The sequence below is a fragment of the Notothenia rossii genome (genome assembly GCF_949606895.1).
Source record: "Notothenia rossii genome assembly, chromosome: 7".
Lineage (NCBI taxonomy): Eukaryota > Metazoa > Chordata > Actinopteri > Perciformes > Nototheniidae > Notothenia > Notothenia rossii.
In genome coordinates, this window is record NC_136905.1 from 31,246,933 (window position 1) to 31,268,309 (window position 21,377).

Consider the following 21,377-nt stretch of genomic DNA (forward strand, 5'->3'; position numbering starts at 1 on the left):
TAGCTCTCCGCTGGGGGAGAGTATTTGTTCTGCTGTAAATCAGCATATCCACAACTTTACAGAAAGTCTAATTGAGGCTCTCTCTTGTGATTCTCACCGTGACTCCAGCAGGGCAGCCATGTTGAGCACAATGAACTGAAGACAGGAGAGTTTGAGCTGCTCTGCGTTGTACATGGTGGCAAACTCCAGCAGCTCCGCACCATTCTTCAGAGTCACTAAGAAGAGAAAAGCAAAGAGCATCAATCCGATTCATAGGAAATCATTTCAAAAAATGTGTCTGGTGATGTTTTCAAAAGCTGCCACTACAACTTTTCTATAAGTAGATATAGATAAGAGGCCCTATTATGCTTTTGGGGGTTTTCCTACCCGAGCTTCTATTTGCTAGCCCTCACACATTGTACGTGATATGATCAAGGGTCGGACATCTTTAAACAGTTGACCAATCACAACAGAGCCGGCCAGCTAACCAATCAGAGTAGACTGGGCTCTGGTTTCAGACAGAGGGCGAAAAGAGGTGCTTGCAGCAGAGGCAGTACGAGAAAAATAAAGAGCTTTTTGAACATTAAAGCATATAAGCATGTCACAGGAGGGACACTAAATAGGACCCTTTGATCAAGACAAATGATTAGCAACCATTTTGACAAACAATAAATCTTTAAAGTCATTTTTCACTCAAAATTGAGAAAATGCCATTCAGCCTCTTATATTTTTGGCTATCCTATTTTCCCTGTTTTTATAATATTAAAGTACATTGTTGGCTTTTAAACTCACAAAACTGATAGACATTTCACTTTGATTAACTGGGATGAACTTTTAACACTTTTTTCTAACATTTTATTGACCAAGCAATTAATTGATTAATCTAGCAAAACACTGCAAATTATTCTGTAATAGAATGATTGTTAGTTGCTGACCTTAATGTTTGCGTAACATCCATTTGTAAGACTGTGCTGCTTTCACAACATATACAACTTATTGTGAGCCCAACACAAAATTGTTGACATTTAAGAGAACATGTGATCAAATATCTCCAGAAATGAATAAGATCAAAAAAAGCGTCAGCAGTCAGGAAATAACCCCAAGAATACATGATGATGAAACTATGTTTAACTAATTGTTGCTTCTGAGCTTAACATCCATCACGTTTTAATTTCACAGGACATTAAAACTGAATTATTTCAACAAGCTGGAAAAAGCTAGAGGCAAGGGCAATGACGCTAGAAGAAAAGACAAACCGACTCACAGTTCTCTGTGATGGCGACCTCGCACATCTCCTTCAGCCGTGTGATGAGCAGCTGGTCGGCCACAACCAGCACACTGCAGACAAACTCTACATTCAAACCCTCTGTCAAACAAAGAGAGGTCCTGTTAATATGAGCGTCTTTACTGCAAAAATATAGCAAAATAACATCATTAACATTCTAAATGTGCCGTCACAATAAATGATGGTAAAGCTACCTTTAATGGTGGGAGACTCGTCTGTGTAGATATACTCCAGAATGACCTGCAGAATCTCAGAGCTGGTAGTCAACTCCAGTGCTGTGCAGGAGGTGGCCTGAGGGAGGGCAGAACATCATTACTATCATCATAGAAATTCATTGGTTTGTTTAGCAATTTGGCCATTGCCAAGTGTGTTTTTTAAGGAAGCAGAAGTGGCATAAGAAGGTTAAGCTAACTATAATAGGGCATGCTTAAATTCACTTTTGTAAACTCTAAAATAGCTGAGAAATGATTAAAGTTATACGCTGAAAAACACTTTCAACATCCACACCTCACATTGGTTATGATCAGTCAATCATAAGTAGCCACATCCTAAAGCGTTCATTGCTTTACCGACTAATTATCTATAAAAAGTGACCAACGTTTTCAAATCCTTCTGTATTTTATACGACTTAAAACAAGTGATGAGACTACGGCTGCATGACTTCTAATAAAACTATCACTTTAAATATTGTTTCCTTTGGGAATATACGGTATTGCATTATGAAGAAATACAGTGCTGCATCATTTTTTCTGTAGCTAAAATATTTCCATAAAATTGATGTTGGGTTTCTTTTAAAAAAAAAAAAAAATCAGCCTGCTGTGGTTGATTGTGATTGGTGGTTGGCTATGCAAGCAGAGCTGGCATATTACTCACTATCAACACATTCTGTGTATCTAAGATCTGAATTATGTAATCAGACAGACGTCTCGTGCAGGTAAGTCATGAAAAATGACAAGCAGCTAAAACTTGAAGCATCACGTCTGAATAAATGTGCCTTAATTGACTGCAATGTCACTGCTGTGCACGGGCACATTGTGATGGTAATGGTAAACATATATTGTTCAGGCCTGTACATACATTAATTAAGAAACTAAGAAAATAAATAAAGGGAGAAGTGGGGACACTTTCGTATAGACTTCTATACAATCTGACTTCTTTGCTACCAGTTAAGCAGATTCAATCCACTTCTACACTGCCCTATTATTACCGGTACCAGTATGTCTTATGAAAGTGCATTGTAAGCATTAAGACCACTTGTTAATGAATGAGGCAGTATGAACTACAAGTATGGCATACCTCAATCCAGGGGTTTCCCAGCATACTGTTGAAGTATTCTGCAGAAAAGATGGACACAAAAGTTAAAAGAAAATGTGCCACTCACTTAAGGCAACTCATAATTACAGCCATAAAAAGTTATCGTCATTCTAACACAAAGGATGCTCTTATTTAAGAGGCTCCAATTTAGGACTCGTGCTTATGTATTACATACCCATTTGTGAAAAACAACAACTGTGCGATCCTTATCAAAACGAATGAATAAAAACGTCTGTGCATTGTGATCCTTTTTCTGATGGTTGACCTTACCTAGTCTTGCACAGAGGACACTTTTGTGGCACGGAAACTCTTTACCATCTTCAGATTTCAGAGTGACATCACAGAGATAGGAGCTGTGCAGACACAGAAATACAGATATCAGAAAATCTACATTTCATGTAAAATTCAATACAATCTGATCTATATAGCTCAACCGTTAGATATAAATGCATACCACTTTTTCTGGTAGAATTTAGGTTTGTTGGTGGTTTTCTTCTTTGTAATATTGATCTTTCCATTTTCGTACTTAACTCCATCCAGTCTGTCGAGGAATAAAGAGTTATTATTATGAATGGACAATGACAGCACATGTGATTTAGCCTTAGGGTTAGTGCATGTTGGGTCTCTCACCGTGCAGAAAGGCTACCCAGGCCAAGCTTTTTTGCAACAGCCTGTAAGGTTTTCACCGGGTTGGCCCCTCCCTCGTTGGCTCCGGCCTTGTCTCCTTTGCCTCCTTTCCCCTTCTTGCCAGGCTTGGCCGACTTGCTCTTGGCCTTGTCTCCGTCTCCATTGGTTGTGGGGGGGAGGGAGTGGTACACGTCGAGAGCAGCGCGACCTCTCAGGCCCAGGTCCTGCAGGCTGCTGATAAGCCTCTCCTGCTCCGAGTCCTGAGCAGACCGTCAGCGAGAAAAAAACACAGCTGAGTCAGAGGCTCAGTTATTTAAGGCTAATGCAAATGTTATTTACAGATTCAAGTAATACACAACAAACTCAAGTAGTGAAAAGGTGACATGATATAAAACCAAAAATAAAGTAAGTTTGTAAAAACAATTTTCTGTTAATTAAATATGATAATAAACCATTTTGTTGATTTTAAAAACAATATATTTTTGAGAAACAAAAGCATTTTATTGCATAGTAATATATATTATAGGATGATGATTATTGATGCTTAATGAGTTTATTGCTTTAAATGGTACAGCTGGTAAATGCAAAGCTAGTTTTATGTATTTATTTTTTATAAATAAATACATATGCTGCTGAGTTTGTACATTCTTTTATTATTTGAACAAAAATCACTTTGAATTTGATCAAATCGTCACTTATTCATTAATCATTTTGGTTTTGTAATTGTTAATCTGCAAGGCATCTAGTTATTAAGCTGTCAAATGTATTTAGTAGGGTAAAAAGTCAAATTTTATTTGTATTAGAAGTTATAAAATAATCATGAAAAAAAGCATAAATCAGAATTAGATTAAAATATTCTTTTCAAAAAGGCATTCTTGAGTAAATGTTTTTAATGAGTAACTTACCCCCACAAGTAAAATTGAGTAACATCAGGAAGATAACTTACATTCTCCTCACTTACTCGGCACCCTCCCTCATTTAAAAAAAAGAATAATCTTACTATCTAAACAATTCACATATGTAGAGGTATTCTTTCTCTTTTTCTCACTTGGTGTTGTCCCATCAGGACCCCTGAGACCCTCGGCCGGGCCCCGTGCACCAGCAGCTCACAGGAGTCCATGTAGATGAAGTGCAGGACGTACTCCAACATGTCCGCTGGGATCTTCTCCAAAATGATTAAATCGCAGCCGACAGCATCTTCGCTCTTCCTCACTTCTCCGTCAAGCACATTATCTTCATCGCAATGCTCGGATATGAACAGCTTCCGGAAGAACTCGGACCTCATGGACAGGATGTACTTGTGGGCGGCGAAGGTGCGGTCACCGGCCTGAAGCGTCACATCGTGGATGCTGTCCATTTCGTCTGCCTCATCAAGGAGGCTCCGGAAGTGTTGGGAGAAGGAGGACGGGGACACGCTGGGAATCTCGTACAAGCTGGATAAAAAGACAGTGAACAGCAAACACTTAGAAGATAACTATTTGGAAGATAGAAATCTACATCAAAATCACAAAGGGTACACTTTTTCAGTGATAATTGTAATATCTTGCCTATTTAAATAAGAGGAATAAATGTAAAAAGAGCACAGAACTTTTCAAAAACAAGATTAAAATAATAAAATCAGGCAGCAAATGCTTAAAGATATTCAAGCAATACTTTGTTAAGAGAACAGTCATTAAGAGAAAGTATAATAAATAATTTAGTGGCATGCTGTTGTACTGGTTCCAAAGCAGTGTGTGCTTTAAGCATGGAAAATATCAAAAAATAAATACAATTAGCATCGACTAAATAACATTTATAGACCCTTTTTTGCATTATGTCTAACTGGCTAAATTTAGCAACATTACATTTAATGAGTGGTAAGTCATTACTGAGTCTGTGGGAAGACAATGCTTTAAAAAACATGTTTTGCATCTATTAGTAATTATTATTATTATTATTAGTTATTTCCAAATGCTCTTTGGCCATTTACTATTATTATTACCGTTTAAACCTAAAAAGGTTTTTCCCTCATTGTGGAAAATAAAAAGCATTTTTCATGTTGCACATAAGGATGCTAAAAGATAATCATCAATAATTATTTAATAATCAACAAGTTCAAAAGAGGAGGAAGAAAAAGCACATTTTCCATGAATGACCTATCCACTTTTAGCCACTTTATAGATTTCATAACTTCAATCTTTCTTTCTTTTTTAATTAGTTAATAGAGTTAGAACACCATGTTTACACAAAATGCATTTAAGATTTTGTTGGAGTGGAAAACTGGCCCCAAAGTGTATTTTTTACATTTTTCTACAGACATCTACAGACAGAACATGAGGACAACATTAGTATTCAAGGGACATCCCACCTTGTTTTGGGGTCTGACTGGAGCATTCCAAAGTTGCGGCCCTTAGAGTCCATGGTGATGCTGACAGCTCTGTGGACGTACGGGAGCTTCTCCAGGCGGATTCTTTCGAACCATGTCCCGGCATCAGAGTGGCCACAGACCTCCACACTGCCCTCTGAGATCACAAGAAATGACAAATAACATTTTTAAATCAAAAATACTTTAAACTAATTTTTGTTTTACGATGACCTATAACTATTCCCTTTTTTAAAAAGGAGTCTATACACATCTAATGAAAAAACTGTTATCTATTTAAAACTGACATTTGCAAAACTTTGTCCAACTTTATGATATAACGTACTTTGTTCCTAAATTCCTCACCTTTTTTCTCCTCGTACTTTTTATATTCTCCAGCCCACACGCCACTGAAGCCCTCCCCCTCCTGAGTCACAAACATCATGCCGTTCTTGCTGAGAGAAATGTCCGACATGAATACCTGACGCCCGTACGCCCACCGGCACTGTCTCACCGAGCTGCCCGACGACCGCCAGCAGAACACCTGGGAGGGAAAGGGAATAGGAAGAATTTAAGAAAGGTACACAGACAAGTCTTAGTCACAATTTAAATCTATAGAACCCTGTATGGGCCAGGCTGCTTTGAGATTGTATAACTGTCTATGATGCACCATAGGTTAGATAACAGGGGAAGGTAAAAATAACAATGTTATACATCGTGCTGCAGTTTCTAAATGTTAGCACATGGGAGAAGCGAGATTTATTTTCCCATTATAAAAGAGACCTTCAAGTTATGTAATAGGCATTTTTTACATTAAATTAAAAAAGATGTCAATAATAATAAATGAAATACAGACAAATATTTGTTTTGAATTAATAATGAAATAAATAAAATGTTTTATAACTACTGCCTGCAAACTGTATTTAGAAAAATATATATCTCTTTTTAATTTGTAGTTAATATTATTATTAAAACTACATTTCAAAAGAATAATCTGTCACCATCTCACAGTTTCATTGAGAATGCTTCTGTTGCCCCACACCAATATTAAGTGAGGGTGTTAGCAGACAAACTCAAAATGTCACTCAGAAAATAGCAGGATTTTCTGTTGTAGAATTTCAAAATGAAAGCCCTCTAAAATGTCAAAGACGAGCTCTGTTCCCTCTCAGTCTAGATACGTAAATGAATCACACTCCTTTACTATTTGAATGCTCTTACCCTTCCAGCTTCATCTAAAGCCAAGATGACCACCTTCTCCCCCCCCCCCTCGTTCAGGATCTGAGGAACCACACGGTGGTCCAGACTGCCGCCGCTGACCAGAACCTTCCTGATGTTCAGCTGCCTGAAGAGACACACCGAAATCAATGATTAGAAAAAGAAGTGTCACATTTGAAGCATATGTTTAATATAGTATATGTGACCCGCTCTATCGAAATCAGTCGGAAGTCGCAACGGCTCATTTAAAAAATAAACGTGGATTTGCATAAAAAAATAGTTTTTCGGGGTTCGGTGTTTTGTTTGATTTTAAATAAACAAAGTCTTGGCTTTCGGAATATGAAACTTTTATTTCCAAAATCACACGCTAAATACATTTTTGAAGCTTGTAAAGCTGATGACAGCTCTCAAATAGATAACACGGCAGGGTCTGTTACAGTTTGTTCATCTGATTTCAATTAAACAAAGTCTTGGCTTTCAGAATATTAAACTTGTTTGGGCAAATTCAGATGATAAATACAACTTTGAAGCTTGTAACGGCATAATTACAAGCGGAGAACGGAGTAATTTAACGTCACAGCAGGCATAACAACAGCCGGTGTTTCTCGAGTGTTTTCCCCGGGAAACGAAACAAACCACACACACACACACACACACACACACACACACACACACACACACACACACACACACACACACACACACACACACACACACACACACACACACACACACACACACACACACACACACACACACACACACACACACACACACACACACACACACACACACACACACACACACACACACACACACACACACACACACACACACACACACACACACACACACACACACACACACACACACACACACACACACACACACAAAATGATGACTCAATGACTGTCATTATATAATGTGACATATTTGTGCTTAATATTTGGAGTACAACAACAATCCTGATATCATTAGAAAGCTAGGACTCTCACTTTCATTTCTTTACTTACTTTCTTTCTTTCTTTCCTCTTTTTCCTCATATGATTTGTCTTTCTGTGGACCAAGATCTACTTTTCTATTTGAAAGATGCCTATTTGATTATAAGGGCTGATTCCCTAAACATCTGCCTTTAGGTCAATTCAATGTTGTGTCATCATTCTTTAACAGACCTGTATGCACTCAAACAAACGCTATGCAAATCAACGTTAAAGATAACATAACAGTTTCCAGTTTAGCATCTGCTGCCATTCAAATGAGGTCTGATTAGAATAATGGGGGTGATGCAGAAAAGGACAGTTCCTCTGGTGGCTTGCAAAGGCTGCACATATCAAACAGATCTTTGAGCATGGAAAAATAAAGAGAGCTGACAACAAGGGACACATAATATGCACTATTTTGTAAATAAGGAATAAATACTGAACATCAATGAAGTATGTTTATTTTGTTTAATTTGGATCAGTTTTTACGATCTTTTGCTTGGATTCAATTTGTAAAATATTTAAAAACCTTTAAAGCAAATGCAATCTTCAAGGCGACTTGAGTCTCAGTGTAATGAAGGGTTGTTTAATGAATACCTGGAAGCCATTTTCTTGCACTGGTAGTCAGCCAACAGGTAGACATCGCCCTTCTCAGTCACAACTACTGTTGCTCCATCACTGGCTGCTGCCATCGCTATGGTGACATCCTTGTGATGCAGAGCTGATACCTGCCGGGGGGCTGTCACACACTTCTCTCCGTTAGGATCCAGCAAGTAACCTGGAGATCAACATACAAAAAATATATATACTTTACCATTTCTTGGTGCCCACATGTATATGGTTTGCGTGTGTGTTCAAACAGGGCTTTTCACTGAACTAAAGACAAGCGTTTGTTCGCAGGCCACTTTACCGGACAAATGGGAAAATTACAGTTTTTTATTATATTTGTTATATTTGTTACTTATGTAGGCTTTATAAAGAATTACATCATCAAGGCATGTACCTATACAGCATATTTTATTGAAATGATTACTGAGAAATTCAAGCCTGCAGAACCGGAGCGCTGTCTGTTGTGCTAGCGTATGGTTGTGGTTTGTTTTGAAATTCATGCAACCGCTGTAAATAAACTCTCTCCAGCCAGAATCAGCACAACAGAAGAGTAAGTAAACGTCCGATCATCAGGGCGGATCAAAGCTGCTTTCCAACTTTTCTGTAATACTGACGCTGTTGCATTAGTTAACTATATGACCGTGTAGCCTACAAGAGACGTTTCAAAGTTCATAATGTTGTGGAGATGTGTGTTCTGTCTCTGCGCAGAATAAAGTAAATGTTGGAGTAGAAAAGTTGAACTACTAAAAGGCGGTATGTGTACATCCCCTAAAGCTAACTGCAAATATTATTTTCCTCAGTGTTAGGGAATCATTCTCCTAGATATCCACCTTTTGCCTTTTGACGTTTAGGACCAACCCTAACGTCTGTTATCTCCCTTAAGGCAGGGGTTCCCAAACTTTTCAGCCCGCGACCCCCAAAATAACAGTGCCAGAGACTGGCGACCCGGGGGGGGGGGGGGTGCTTGTGAATTAATTTCAGGAAAAAAAAACGAAAAAGTTTGAGAAGCACTGCGCTAGTGTATTGTCAATGCAAACGTAAAATTATAAAAACAATTAATCAATTTCTTTTTATAATTTTTTTTTTTTTTTTTTTAATTATCTCGCGACCCCCACTCGTGGTCTTGCGACCCCCCGGGGGGTTGTGACCCCCACTTTGGGAACCCCTGGCTTAAGGAAGGGGCTGCTTCAGCCATATGTTGTTGTTACCAGTTTGTGACCGGGCAACTCTCGGTCACAAATGGTTTATTGTTGTGGGTACACTGGAACACTTCCTTCTTGGGGTTTGTGGACTCCAAGGTGTGAAATCTTCGAGGCCATAGGCGTCAGACGCAAGTGATTCCGTGTTCCCAGCTGTTTAGTCTATCTCCCCAAATATGTTGATTACTCTCTCGGAACTAGTTAAAAGGTCTATCGAGAGAGGCTCTTCAGAATTGACGTGGCAACTCCACCGTGCAGTCAGACCTCTGACTCTTGACTTGTTTTGTGAATCCTCCGGCCGGAGCTCCCAAATAACCCATCAGTGTTTGCCATCAAAGCTCCAGCTCTCCCCGTGTCTCCTTTTGAGTCGGTGACTCCTCCTGCATTGCTACACAGAAGTTTCCCCCACACTCAGAATATAAAGTCCTGGAGCGCCGTTCCGGTGCGCTCGGGCCACATTATGAGCGCTGTTCTCACAGCGAGGGGGTCTCTTTGCAGGCTGTGGCATTGATGAGAGCGGCTGGTGCCGACTCTTCTATTCAAAGTATTTATAAAACACCTTGTGCTTACAGAAAACATTTTTACCAGGAAATATGATTTAAAATGTGCCTTTTCTGGTCAAAGTCTGATAAATTCTGGCTAATGGTAACACTGCTTTAGACATGCTTGTATAATTAAAGATATTATCTTTTTTTGCTCTAGCAATGTTAGACTTTAGTCTGCCAGAGGGTGTTGGTCTCGCCTTTATCTGCACAATGTTCCTTTTCAGTCACATTCAGTTTCTGACAGGCAGTGCCATTTTCTCTGCAAACACTGGATTTGCTGACATTTCACTGTTGAGACTTACCCAGCTGGCCTCCATTGAGTCCCATTGTGTAGACAGCCTCCCTGGTCCACAGCACTGTGTGGAACCTTCCTGCTGCGACTCCAATCACGGTCCTGCCTCTCAGCGTCTTGGAGAACACCTACATGTACATACATAGCATATCACAGGCACATTTAAACTGGAGTATACACACTTTAGGAGTCTTTTACACATAAAGTGCAAGATAACTATCACGTGCTAGTTCAAAGGCGGGTGATTTATCGTAAATACTCAGTGCAAGTTATTCCACATTTCCACGTCTCAATCTGTGTTATAATAACTTGAGGGAAGCTGGGAACAGAGAGATTGAAGTGAGCAAAATAAGTGAAGCACCAAAGAGTTTAATCATGGTACCAGTAATGGTAATGGAAGATGCTAACCTCATCTTGGAAAAAGACATGAAAATTAGTTGTTTTGCAGTTTGTGTCTATAGTAAGCTTTACGGTAAAAGAGAGGGTAAGAACTGACTTAAAAATAAAAGTGACTCGAGTGAAAGTGATTACTATTTCACATTTTAATAATTAAAATAATTTATAATAAATAAACAAAATATACAAAAATAAAACAATTAAATAACTTAAAAGACACAATCCTGCAAACTGTATTTTATAGATAATTTGGATTACTTCTTTGCTAATAATTGGTCAAACTTAAGAAAAACAAAGACTCAATTTCAAAAGATCAAAATGAAAGAACACCATTTCCCAGTGTGATTAGAAAACATCCCGTTTTCACACATCAATTTGACTAATGGATGACAGCAGACAAACTAATCACTTATACAATATCAGGACATTCTCATATGGAATCTCAAAGTGAAAGCCCTCTAAGGGTACGGACACACCAAACTGCCACCAAAGAACACGTTGCACTGGAACACACCGCAAAGACTTCAGCCGACGGCCAAGTAGCACGTACACACTACGCATTCGTGAGTGGCAATAACTCTCCTTACCAGCAGGTGGCTGTGTATTCGTCATTCAAAAGAGGCAACCGGAAAATAGACTGCGTGATATATAAAAAACAACAAATAGCATGTGCGTTCCATTTTCACTCTCGTCCATCACAGACTGTTTCACATAGCAACTTATAATCGAAAACATGTTTAGTGCGGTACTGGCAGTATCAGCCCTTGGACTGTTGCTTGTGGAAGCAAATAGCAAGAGGCGGAAGCTGAACAGCCAATCAGAGTGATTTATTTTGCTGACAGCCTCCGCTCCCGATTCAACATGTTCAATCGGGAGCGGAAGGTGTATGACACACCAATCTGAGTAGGGCGACAGTTGTGGCCAGACATCTAACGACGGCCGAAATCGGCTTTGTGTGTCCGGGCCTTAACATGTCACAAACGAGCTGTGGTTCCCCACATTTAGATTGAAAAAGGAGGAAATAGGTATAAGAGATCGAGATCATTTTCAATAGGTATGTTGTGTACTGTGGCATAGCCTAAAAATTATCATAATATTATTGATAAGCCATTGTGTTTTGGCCTTACCGTTTCAAAAAGAAACCGGCATAATATAAAACAAAGAGCATATTGAAGAAGTTCTCATACATCAATCACAGACAATGCATGTGACATGCACGGCAAAATTCCCTCCGCACCCTTCCTTACCCTCCCCGTTACCCTTAACCTCTCACCTGTTTGGGGACATGAGCTGAGGCAGGAGGGGGAGCCAGACCCAGCTGGTGGAAGGAGTTGAGGCCAAACGTGTAAACGTAGCCTTCCTCTGTCAGAACCACTGTGTGGTCTTTAGCTGCCGCCACCTGGGAGCAGTGGTGGGACATCAGACCCTCCACCATGCGAGGAATCTGTGGAAAGGATACAAGGAGAATATAATGAGAAATATAAGAAAAAAAGTGTACAGAAATGTAAAACAGCCCATGTTCTATGCTCCATTTGCGTTGAATAATTGAGGAACGCGGCGTTTCCTCTACATTTACTTGAATTATCACATGCATGACCTTTTAGCCGCAAGGACATTCCCTGTGTATAACATTGCCTTATTTATAACAATTTGCGGCTCATTCTAACACTCCAACGGCACCCTGACAGCAGGAGCTCTGTTGTGTGACACATCTGTATTTTTCTTACTGTTACAAAGTAACCAAGAATTGCCTTTGTATAAAAGCCTGGTTTATTAAATGTTTTATGTGAGGGACTGCGGATGGAAATTAGCTCAAAGCTAAATCTGGCACTGTTACGCTTGACACGTTGGAATGTTTTAAGTGTTCATTATTGTGCATTGTCCCTGCCAAATAAACGATTAAATGAACTTTTTTTTAAAAATCCTTTCTACCATAGTGCAGCTCCATTGTTATTGAAACTATAAGAAGACATCAGTGAGCTCCCCTTTACACCAGGTGATATGCTCCTACATTAACATGGGCACAGTAGTTCACTTTTCACAAATTACCACATGTGCTCCACCTTAACAGATTAAGAGATTTTCACATAAATCCCAGCCACCCCTGCATGCCATGCCTGAAAAATATCATGTAAGTTCTAAGAGTAAATATGAATTTCACTTAATCATTGTTCCCTTTGCAAGACTAAGACCATTTTATTTGGTACACCTATAAAATATCAAAATCTTTTTTAGCTGTTCCACACTCAACTACTTATTGAGGTCCTTGTTAGTCATGGTGTTGTACTGAACAGCATTATATTAAGAAAGTATAATTCAAATGTTCAACCCCCTGCATCTTAAAGGTCCCATGTCATGCTTTTCCGGTTATTACCTGTCCCCTTCTGTGTTATGAAGGTTTGTATGCATGTAAACGGTCTGCAGGGTCAGAAACCCTCAAAGTAAAGCCTGTAGCGAGTAAAACTCTAACACAGAAAAGACCTGTCTGTGCTGCCCCAGAACGCCTCTTTGGAGATTTATCTTTTTCCATTTTTTTCTTCCTGGTCATAGTGACTAACGGTCATAGTGACGTAATACACACACACACTCACCCTTATCTCTTCTCAGCCGCGGCTCAAAGGATCAACACACGTGTGTGTGTGTGTGTGTGTGTGTGTGTGTGTGTGTGTGTGTGTGTGTGTGTGTGTGTGTGTGTGTGTGTGTGTGTGTGTGTGTGTGTGTGTGTGTGTGTGTGTGTGTGTGTGTGTGTGTGTGTGTGTGTGTGTGTGTGTGTGTGTTCAGGCTGAGCTCCGCAGTGTCTCGCTGTCTCGCAGACCCCACGCAGCAACCAGGAAACAACACCAGTAATCCAGCTCTCACTGTCCACTCCTCGAGCCTCAAAGGGCGGAGCAGCGAGCCCCGCAACGTCCCGCCAACACGGCACCCAGACCCCACGCAGCATTCTCATCTGTTAGTCATTACTGGTGTCATTTTCTGGTTGCTAACAAACGCCATTGTAATGCATAATCACTGATGTTGCGCTGTAACGGTGGTTGACTCATAAGAGCACAGTGGGCTCATAGGGGGGGGGGGCAAGCCGTTTAGGACAGAGAGTGAATGCACATACTATACAGAGATGCTGTATGAGAAACCAATGTGATTTTGGAACATTGAACAATTTAAATCTATTCTAGTAGACCTCAACAATGGAATTATGATCAGTAGAAATGGCCATGTCATGGGACCTTTAAATGGGGTGGCCTAAATATTAGAAATATGAGAACAAGCTTGATAATAAATATAAAGCTACATTTGGTCACAATGAATGAAGAGAATCCAAGAGACAGAAAACAGGGTAAAGCGGTAATGAAAAAAGAAATGTTCAGAGATGTCATTTGTTGAGGTTAAATATTATATTTTTTAAATATGGACTAATTAACAGTATGCTAAAATACATGACAGATCTTGCTATACCCGCATAAAGCCTTGCTGCAACAGGCCTCACCAGATAAGTCTGTTCATCTCCATGTCCAAGTCGTCCTCCCAGCCCGTGGCCACAGGTGAACACCTGACCTTTCTGAGACAGGAACACTGAGTGGAACTTACAAAGGACCACCTGCAGGGAGGAGAGGAGGGTAACATCAGCAAACATGTCATTTTTCCCAGTGGGGTGTTTCCTTACATATTTTATTTCATAGAACAAAAAATGTAAGCTTGCGTTAACTAAAAAACGTTCAAAAACTGTTACATTTTAGACAAGGGAAGCAACGACTATTATTTGTTTGATTGTTAATGGGATCGAGTATTGGGTACTTTGTTCAATTAAAAGATGTGTCTGTTTTCAGTGTTATTTTCATTTCACAACGGATACCTTGTATTTAAACTGCAAATCAAATATATTTACGGGAACAAATAAATAACCTGAACCTGAAGGAAACCGAAAGTGGTCAAATGCTAACTAAACCAGAGTTTCAGGACTCATTCCTGCACCACTCTTTTGTATTTAATACCAATAAATCACCTATTCTAAGGGTTAAAAAAAAAAAGAGTTTGAAGTTTGTGCGGTTTAAGGATCTTGTCTTCATAGTGTTGACCTGATAGTGAGCAGAGGCTGCGATGCATCTCTTTCCATGTCCTTTGGCCAAGCCTTCTTGTAGCGATAGTAAAACCCTATGCCAATAAAGGCCAAGTGGAAAAGCAAACATCATTATTAATACATTGCTACCCCTCAAGCTTTCAATAGGGCGCAGGGATGTTTCCCAAAGTATGACATTGATGTGGACACTCACACACACTACGGTGTAGTTCATTTAATTAAAAACATGTCATTGTGGAATTAATATTTAACCTCTGGCACCTGCTGGGTTGGGATATGGAGACAAAGACTACACGCAGAGCCACTGGGTCATTGTGTGGTCATGAAATCGGATCCATCTGTCCCCTACTAGGCTTTATGAAATTACACTGCAGGAGAAGTCTTGAATGACATAAAAAAAACTCAAACATGGGGTTTCTTCTGTAAATACCAATAATACAATGACATGAACCAAAGCTTAATCTTTAATCTTTTCTTAACTAATACACAAAATGTATGCAAAAAAAAATCTCTAAGAATAGATTAAAATGACAACATATCTAACACAGTTGTTACTTAATCGACATTAACGAGCAGCTGGTGTTTGTGCACACTACTGGTGGGAGTCACATTGGTGCCATTAGCTTTATTAATCACACTAAGAGCATACAAAATGCATGTAATCGTAGCCATGCTGGCACAGCCTAGCTCGACAAAGTCACAAATGAAGACTACACATGAGACACACCAGATATGAACTTTGTTTGACTCAGGAAAAAAAAAGTAATTTAGTTTGACTGGCCAACGTGAATCTAGGTGCTGATGATACTACAGAGTTTCTGACGTTGCATATAAATTCCAATTGCTACCTTCACACAAAGTTTGCATCCAGCTCTCTTTTTCCAGTTGAACTCCTTAGCCAAACAGGCTTTATGTTCGGGTTTGTCGAGGCAGCCCTAGCATTGAACTATTGTGTCTGTTTATTCCATATTCCAACGCAAAAAATTTTCATTGTCAAAATTAATGGAAAAGATCTTTTTTTTCTCTTTCGTATAGCCAGTTCGTTCACACGAGGCCGCAACGGAAACGCGGAAACGGACCCCTAAAACGATAACGGGTCCCAAGGTGGATAGATCTGTGGACGGAATGCTCTGCGGGGCCAAACGGCTCTGTGTGTACGTCCTATACAATCATTTCCTGATAACGATGAAGCCATAGCCCCACCTCTCCCCACCTCTGCTGCTCACTGCTGTAGCATGGTCATTAGCTACTGACCATGCTACAAATGTTAGTGCAAACTCTTTAGCTCCTCTACCACAACCATCAGCAACAAGTGGACATGGAGAACTACATGTTGCTAAATCCACCGCGGAGAATAAAGAGAAGGGCAACCATGCTCGGGGGTCTTCTTCACTGCTTTTGGTGTATTTTGTGGTGGAAGTACTGCGCCACTTACAGGCCCGGCATTTGTACTACAGCGTCTCCAGCGCTTTCGGGCGGTCTCGTGTGAACAGAAGACTTTTTTGAAATAGTATTCGTTTGCATTTGCGTTCCCGTGTAAATGGGATCTAACATTCACACACACTCACACAGACACTTAAATATGCCTTCGGGAGCAGTTTGGGTTAAGTATCTTGCCCGAGGACACGTCTAATTGTTGACTGCAGTGGCTAAAAATCCAACCACGGACCATCTGATTGGTAGACAACAACATTAACTCACAGCCACCCTCCAATCAGATATTGTTATTTTCCATATAACAATCCCAAGAAAGTAACCAATATTTCTACATCTATGTTACAAATACGGATTAACCCTGAAAAGAAGGTTGTGTAATACAGGACTCTGGGGAGTGAGTGTTTTGCTGGTTCACCCAGGTGGCGTGCCTTATCTCGAGCACCCATGTGAGTTGGCCCTTTTTTTTTATGCAACACATGTTGGCTCAGAGTTAAAGCATGAGGCTATTACTGATGTGACACAAAGGGAGTGGGGTTCTCTGGGTAGGGAAGCCCTTGGCTCTAGGAAAACACTCTCTTACCCCCTGAGAGGGAGGACAACAACAGTGTGTTGTTAGGCCTACCTGCTTGATGTAAACCCCAGTCCGGGCAAACACATCCACCAGCTCAGGGTGCTGCCGGCTCTCCTGATTACCATGGCCCAGACTGAAGTTAGTATTGTTTCCCCATGTGTACACCTCAGTTGGATCTGTAATTAGGAAGAAAAGACACAATTACAGGCTCAGCCACAACACTGCCTCTACATGCATCTTGGTTAAACCAGTGGTTTTTTCTGCCATAAAAAAATATGGCTATTTTGTTGACAACAAGTGAACTAAAAGTGCTCTTTATATCATACAAAAGAAAGAAATACACATATGGCATTTAAGTAGGAATTAAAAAAGTTAATATAAAATAGAAGGCATTAATAACACAAAATACAATAAAATTGATGAAATAGAAAGATGTCCAGTTAATCCTTAGTGGAGTGGGTACTTCATCCTTTTCTATAAACGGAAAAAACCCAAATCATAGCAGCTAGAAAGACTTGTGATGTAGCAGAGGGAGAATCAAATCCCTTGCATTGTACAAGTGTGAGACACACAATTAAACAGGATTTTTAACAGTGACTGTAAATGTCTACGATAACAACCACAAGCCCAAATGTGTTGGGTTCACAACCAATGAGTTCTGTATTCAACAACTGAAACAATGTAATTTCCATTTCTTCACACTTCATGCACGTTGGATATAGAAAAAGTTGTGCCAGATATTATTTTTCAACTTGAGTCAGCAACTTTCTTATACCCTTTAATGTACTATCCCTGTGACCTTAAAATATACAAATTGGAGGGCAGGAGAAAAAAGTATAATGAGGATTATAGGTTTGTATTGAGGTTGGAAAAAATATGAATACAAATGTGATAGATTTTATCGGATGTGGCTTTAGGGCTCAGCACACCAACGTTTGTATCTTCACCTGGGTACACTTTATTATTATTTTAATTCACTCAATATATATTATTCAATTTTCATTCCGTGTTACTATGTGAATTTTTATTATATGCAATTATAAAACGGACAAGTCAAATCAAGCAATCTGATTGGTTCTTAGCCGTGATATACTGAGCGTATACCACGGGTAGAATTGTAAGTTACTTTTCACAACAAGTCAGTATCCCTCCGCATCTGAGAAAAACAGTATACCGTTGGGCTGAAAAGCAAACTGCCTGCAGTTTGCTTTTCATACTGGAGCAAGAAAGCAGCGGAGAAGTAACGGGGCAGAAGCTGGGCAGAAGCCCTCCTTTTTGACGCAGCGGTCCAGACAGACATCAAACGGCAACACATATTGAGTGTGCAGTTCCTTTGGCATTAGGGCAGGGATATCTAGATACTTTTGAAGGTTTAACATAATGAAATGTGCTACTTTTAAAGCAAGCAACGATGTTTTCAAATCTGTAATCAAAGAGGTCCGCAAAAACGCTATCGACCAATCAGATTGCTTGATTTGACTTGTCAGTTTTATAAATATATTTAAATTTCTTCCGTTACGAAACAAACTTACAAAGCATAAAATGGAAACATTTAAGATTAACTTCGACCTCCCAGGGGGTCTTACTATAGTATGTAGGAGTGGATTGAGCAGTTCCTATCTCCAGAAAAAAAAGCACCTAAACTACGACATGCAGAGCTACGTGAAGAGCAGGTAGACCAACTGGAAAAGTAGCACCATTCAAAAGCTTTCTGATGCGGGTCTTGAAACAAAGCAGAGAAATTATGACCGTTAGTGGCCACAGGTGCGAAAGCTCTCTCCAGAGCTACTGGAAGCCCAATCTCGGGGACCGGAGAAAGTGGAGCAATATTCTCGCCACGCCAAGCAACAGCCTCGAACAACCTCAATCTATACAAGTAAGCCATGCTACTGATGCTGGACAGGTTTTCAGTGGCTGCAGAATAAACAGCAACATACACATTCATGTAAATAAACAGCCAAATAATGGATCAACGCTCTCTGTCTAATATGTTCGCTTGCTGTTAGTGTTGTTGCATAGCAACCACCTTGCACTATGTTTTCTGCAGAAGGCAAAGGAGGGACTATTTTATTTTGAACATCATTATTTCGTGAGCTATTGCTTAAATGTATAATAGAAATCGGATAACCTTATGTTATCCGATTTCTTGTTGATATGTTATGCAATATTTCAGTAACTTGCAATTCAAAAAGGGGAAAAGGCAAAATAATTGGTCACAGAAAGAAAAAATAAGTCATCAGCTTTTCTTACCGGTGTTTTTGAACACTACATGTGCTGGACGGTCCTTCATTGTAAGGTCCAGAACAGAGAGGCCCTCCTTGTCCTGTGTGGATAAAAGTCCTCCATGCTGGAGCAATGCAAAGAAAAAGAAGATCATTGAAATTAAGTCGAAAATCTTAAAAATGAGCAAGGAATAATCTTATTTCATTCCATCTTTCCCATATTGTTGAATTACATAAATGTTTACTACATGGGACTACTTAAATTGGAGCACCTTGCACAGTTGAGAGCCCATTTTTTGGGTGATCCACGTTAATAAAATACCTTGACCAAAGATATGAGACAGTGGATATGTCCGTAGAAGGCGCTGCGATGCACAGCTGTCCAGCCAGACTCCTTATCCTTCGCCATCGGGTCAGCACTCTTGCTCACCAGCAGCCACTCCAGCAGGATCTTCTTTCCCAGGGAGGATGCAAGGTGCAGGGCTGTACGACCAAAGGCATCCCGCAAGGTGGCTGCATTGTAGCAATGTGAGCTCAAGAACGCCCTCAGCTGCCCCTCAGAGCCGCCGGTCAGAGCCGCTACCACCTCTTCCGCATGCTGCTGTGAGCGGCATTTGGGGGTGCAGTCCTGCACTGCCATACTCATGATGACCGCCACCAAAATCCTCACCGTGAACCCTACTCTCTCCTGTCTAACAAAGTCCCCTTGACAGCCCACCACCCACAATTGCAAAACAACTTTAAAAACAAGACCATGCGATGTAACAAATAAAAAAACACTGTCACTAAAAAAGTGAACTATAGCTGCTCTCCAAGAAGAAAAAAATATATATAAGAAAAAAATACGTGTCAACAAAAGGTGGAAATGGTTTGGAGTGCTAGAATTGTGCCTGTGTTGGGGTTCCACCGCACCCTAGCGATCCCCAGAGCCCCCTTGTGACTTGTTTCAGTCGACCATCTCAACCAAGAGTTGAACACAAACTAAGGTGCTTCCTGCATTCAATGGCATCGAGAATTCAATAAATACAAAAACTCTTGTGCTTTTTATACAAAAATGTACATTTCAATGTTTGCAAAAATAGTTTTTTCCTCTAAAGATACTTAATAATTTACAAAAGGCAATAATTTCAACAACCCTCTGACCTTCTCTTACAGCAGTCCATCAAACTTGAGGGGAAAGGCCTCCTTTCCCCCCAAAACTCTCACTTTCCTTTTCAAAACTCCATAATTGTAGAGTGCACCTGAAGAAGAAAATATGAGCCATCAGTGAGAAACAATGGCATACATTCACACTGTGCACACAAGCAAACTGCTAAATAAGCGCAGCTTTGGGTGCAGGGCGCAAACAATAGATGATCCAAAACTGCGAGTGCAAAGGTCAAAGCTAGTTTAGCCTACAGAATAGTATACCAAAGCACAGATCAGCTGAGTTGACATATTTTGCTAGATAGCTATTTGACAATGCTGTGCACATAAGATTGGGACGAAATAGACAACAAATTGTGAAGAATGTGCACTAGCATTGATAAGAGGGGGGCTCCTGATGTTGCCTAAAGAGCAGTATTATGTAACAGGCTACGTTATTCGAGTTAGCAATAGCTGGTTTGTTTCCATGTCGGCTGCACCCCATTCAACCCCCATGGTTTCTGCGTAACACAACTGTGCTATTTAAGAAACTGTGACGCCTTTTCTCTATTAGAATAAGATAAAACACTTATATTTCCCACTTGAATTACTTAACTGCTAGCAGGCTATGGCACGGACAGCTAAATACTTCAGCCAAGTATTAGTGCCCAAGCTGGATAACTCTATGCGTCACCTTAAAAGAGAATAGGTTGCAATGCCTTTCAATATCTGACCAGTTACTACAGTTGAGAAGGGCACAAGCATCTATAAATAGGTAAAGTTAGGTTTGTCAAGTGTTGTTAGCTATCGCTAGCTGGTTATAGCTTGGCAGCTAGCTTGACTGACACATCACCGAAAGCTAGCGTCAGCGAGCTGTTTTGCTATGGAAAACTAATGTCGTATCATGTCTTACCTTCCGCTAGTTACGGAAAAAAGAGGACATGGAGAAAGTTGCATCAACGACGTACATCCACTGTTTCATTACTAAGAATAGGAGAAGATAACGGGGTTTTTTTCACTGATGCTATATCTGACAGCACTGACTGCTAGCCTGAATCCCTGCAGGTTAGGTAAAAACCTTCTTTAATGTCGAGACTTCTGATTGGTCGTGAAGTGTGCATCCCAGTATTCTATTGGTTGATATGTTTAGGGTATTAGCTGATCA

General features: G+C 40.1%; 1 protein-coding gene across 1 annotated transcript in view; it reads right to left on the reverse strand.

Moving 5' to 3' along the window:
• The window catches only part of ibtk (inhibitor of Bruton agammaglobulinemia tyrosine kinase), a 32,112-nt gene extending 10,822 nt beyond the window's left edge, over positions 1 to 21,290 (reverse strand). Inside the window, exons 1-20 of the mRNA XM_079692762.1 lie at positions 21,126 to 21,290; positions 19,410 to 20,328; positions 19,116 to 19,212; positions 16,917 to 17,041; positions 14,267 to 14,377; positions 12,056 to 12,226; positions 10,397 to 10,514; positions 8,339 to 8,519; positions 6,765 to 6,888; positions 5,913 to 6,090; positions 5,553 to 5,706; positions 4,254 to 4,638; positions 3,209 to 3,465; positions 3,033 to 3,119; positions 2,849 to 2,931; positions 2,561 to 2,598; positions 1,459 to 1,555; positions 1,244 to 1,345; positions 98 to 215; positions 5 to 32 (exon numbers count right to left, since the gene is read on the reverse strand). Of these exons, the coding sequence (XP_079548888.1) occupies positions 5 to 32; positions 98 to 215; positions 1,244 to 1,345; positions 1,459 to 1,555; positions 2,561 to 2,598; positions 2,849 to 2,931; positions 3,033 to 3,119; positions 3,209 to 3,465; positions 4,254 to 4,638; positions 5,553 to 5,706; positions 5,913 to 6,090; positions 6,765 to 6,888; positions 8,339 to 8,519; positions 10,397 to 10,514; positions 12,056 to 12,226; positions 14,267 to 14,377; positions 16,917 to 17,041; positions 19,116 to 19,212; positions 19,410 to 19,733 (2,778 nt within the window). The 5' untranslated portion in view covers positions 19,734 to 20,328; positions 21,126 to 21,290. The remainder of the gene's footprint in view (positions 1 to 4; positions 33 to 97; positions 216 to 1,243; positions 1,346 to 1,458; positions 1,556 to 2,560; positions 2,599 to 2,848; positions 2,932 to 3,032; positions 3,120 to 3,208; positions 3,466 to 4,253; positions 4,639 to 5,552; positions 5,707 to 5,912; positions 6,091 to 6,764; positions 6,889 to 8,338; positions 8,520 to 10,396; positions 10,515 to 12,055; positions 12,227 to 14,266; positions 14,378 to 16,916; positions 17,042 to 19,115; positions 19,213 to 19,409; positions 20,329 to 21,125) is intronic.
• Positions 21,291 to 21,377: the final 87 nt, after the last annotated feature.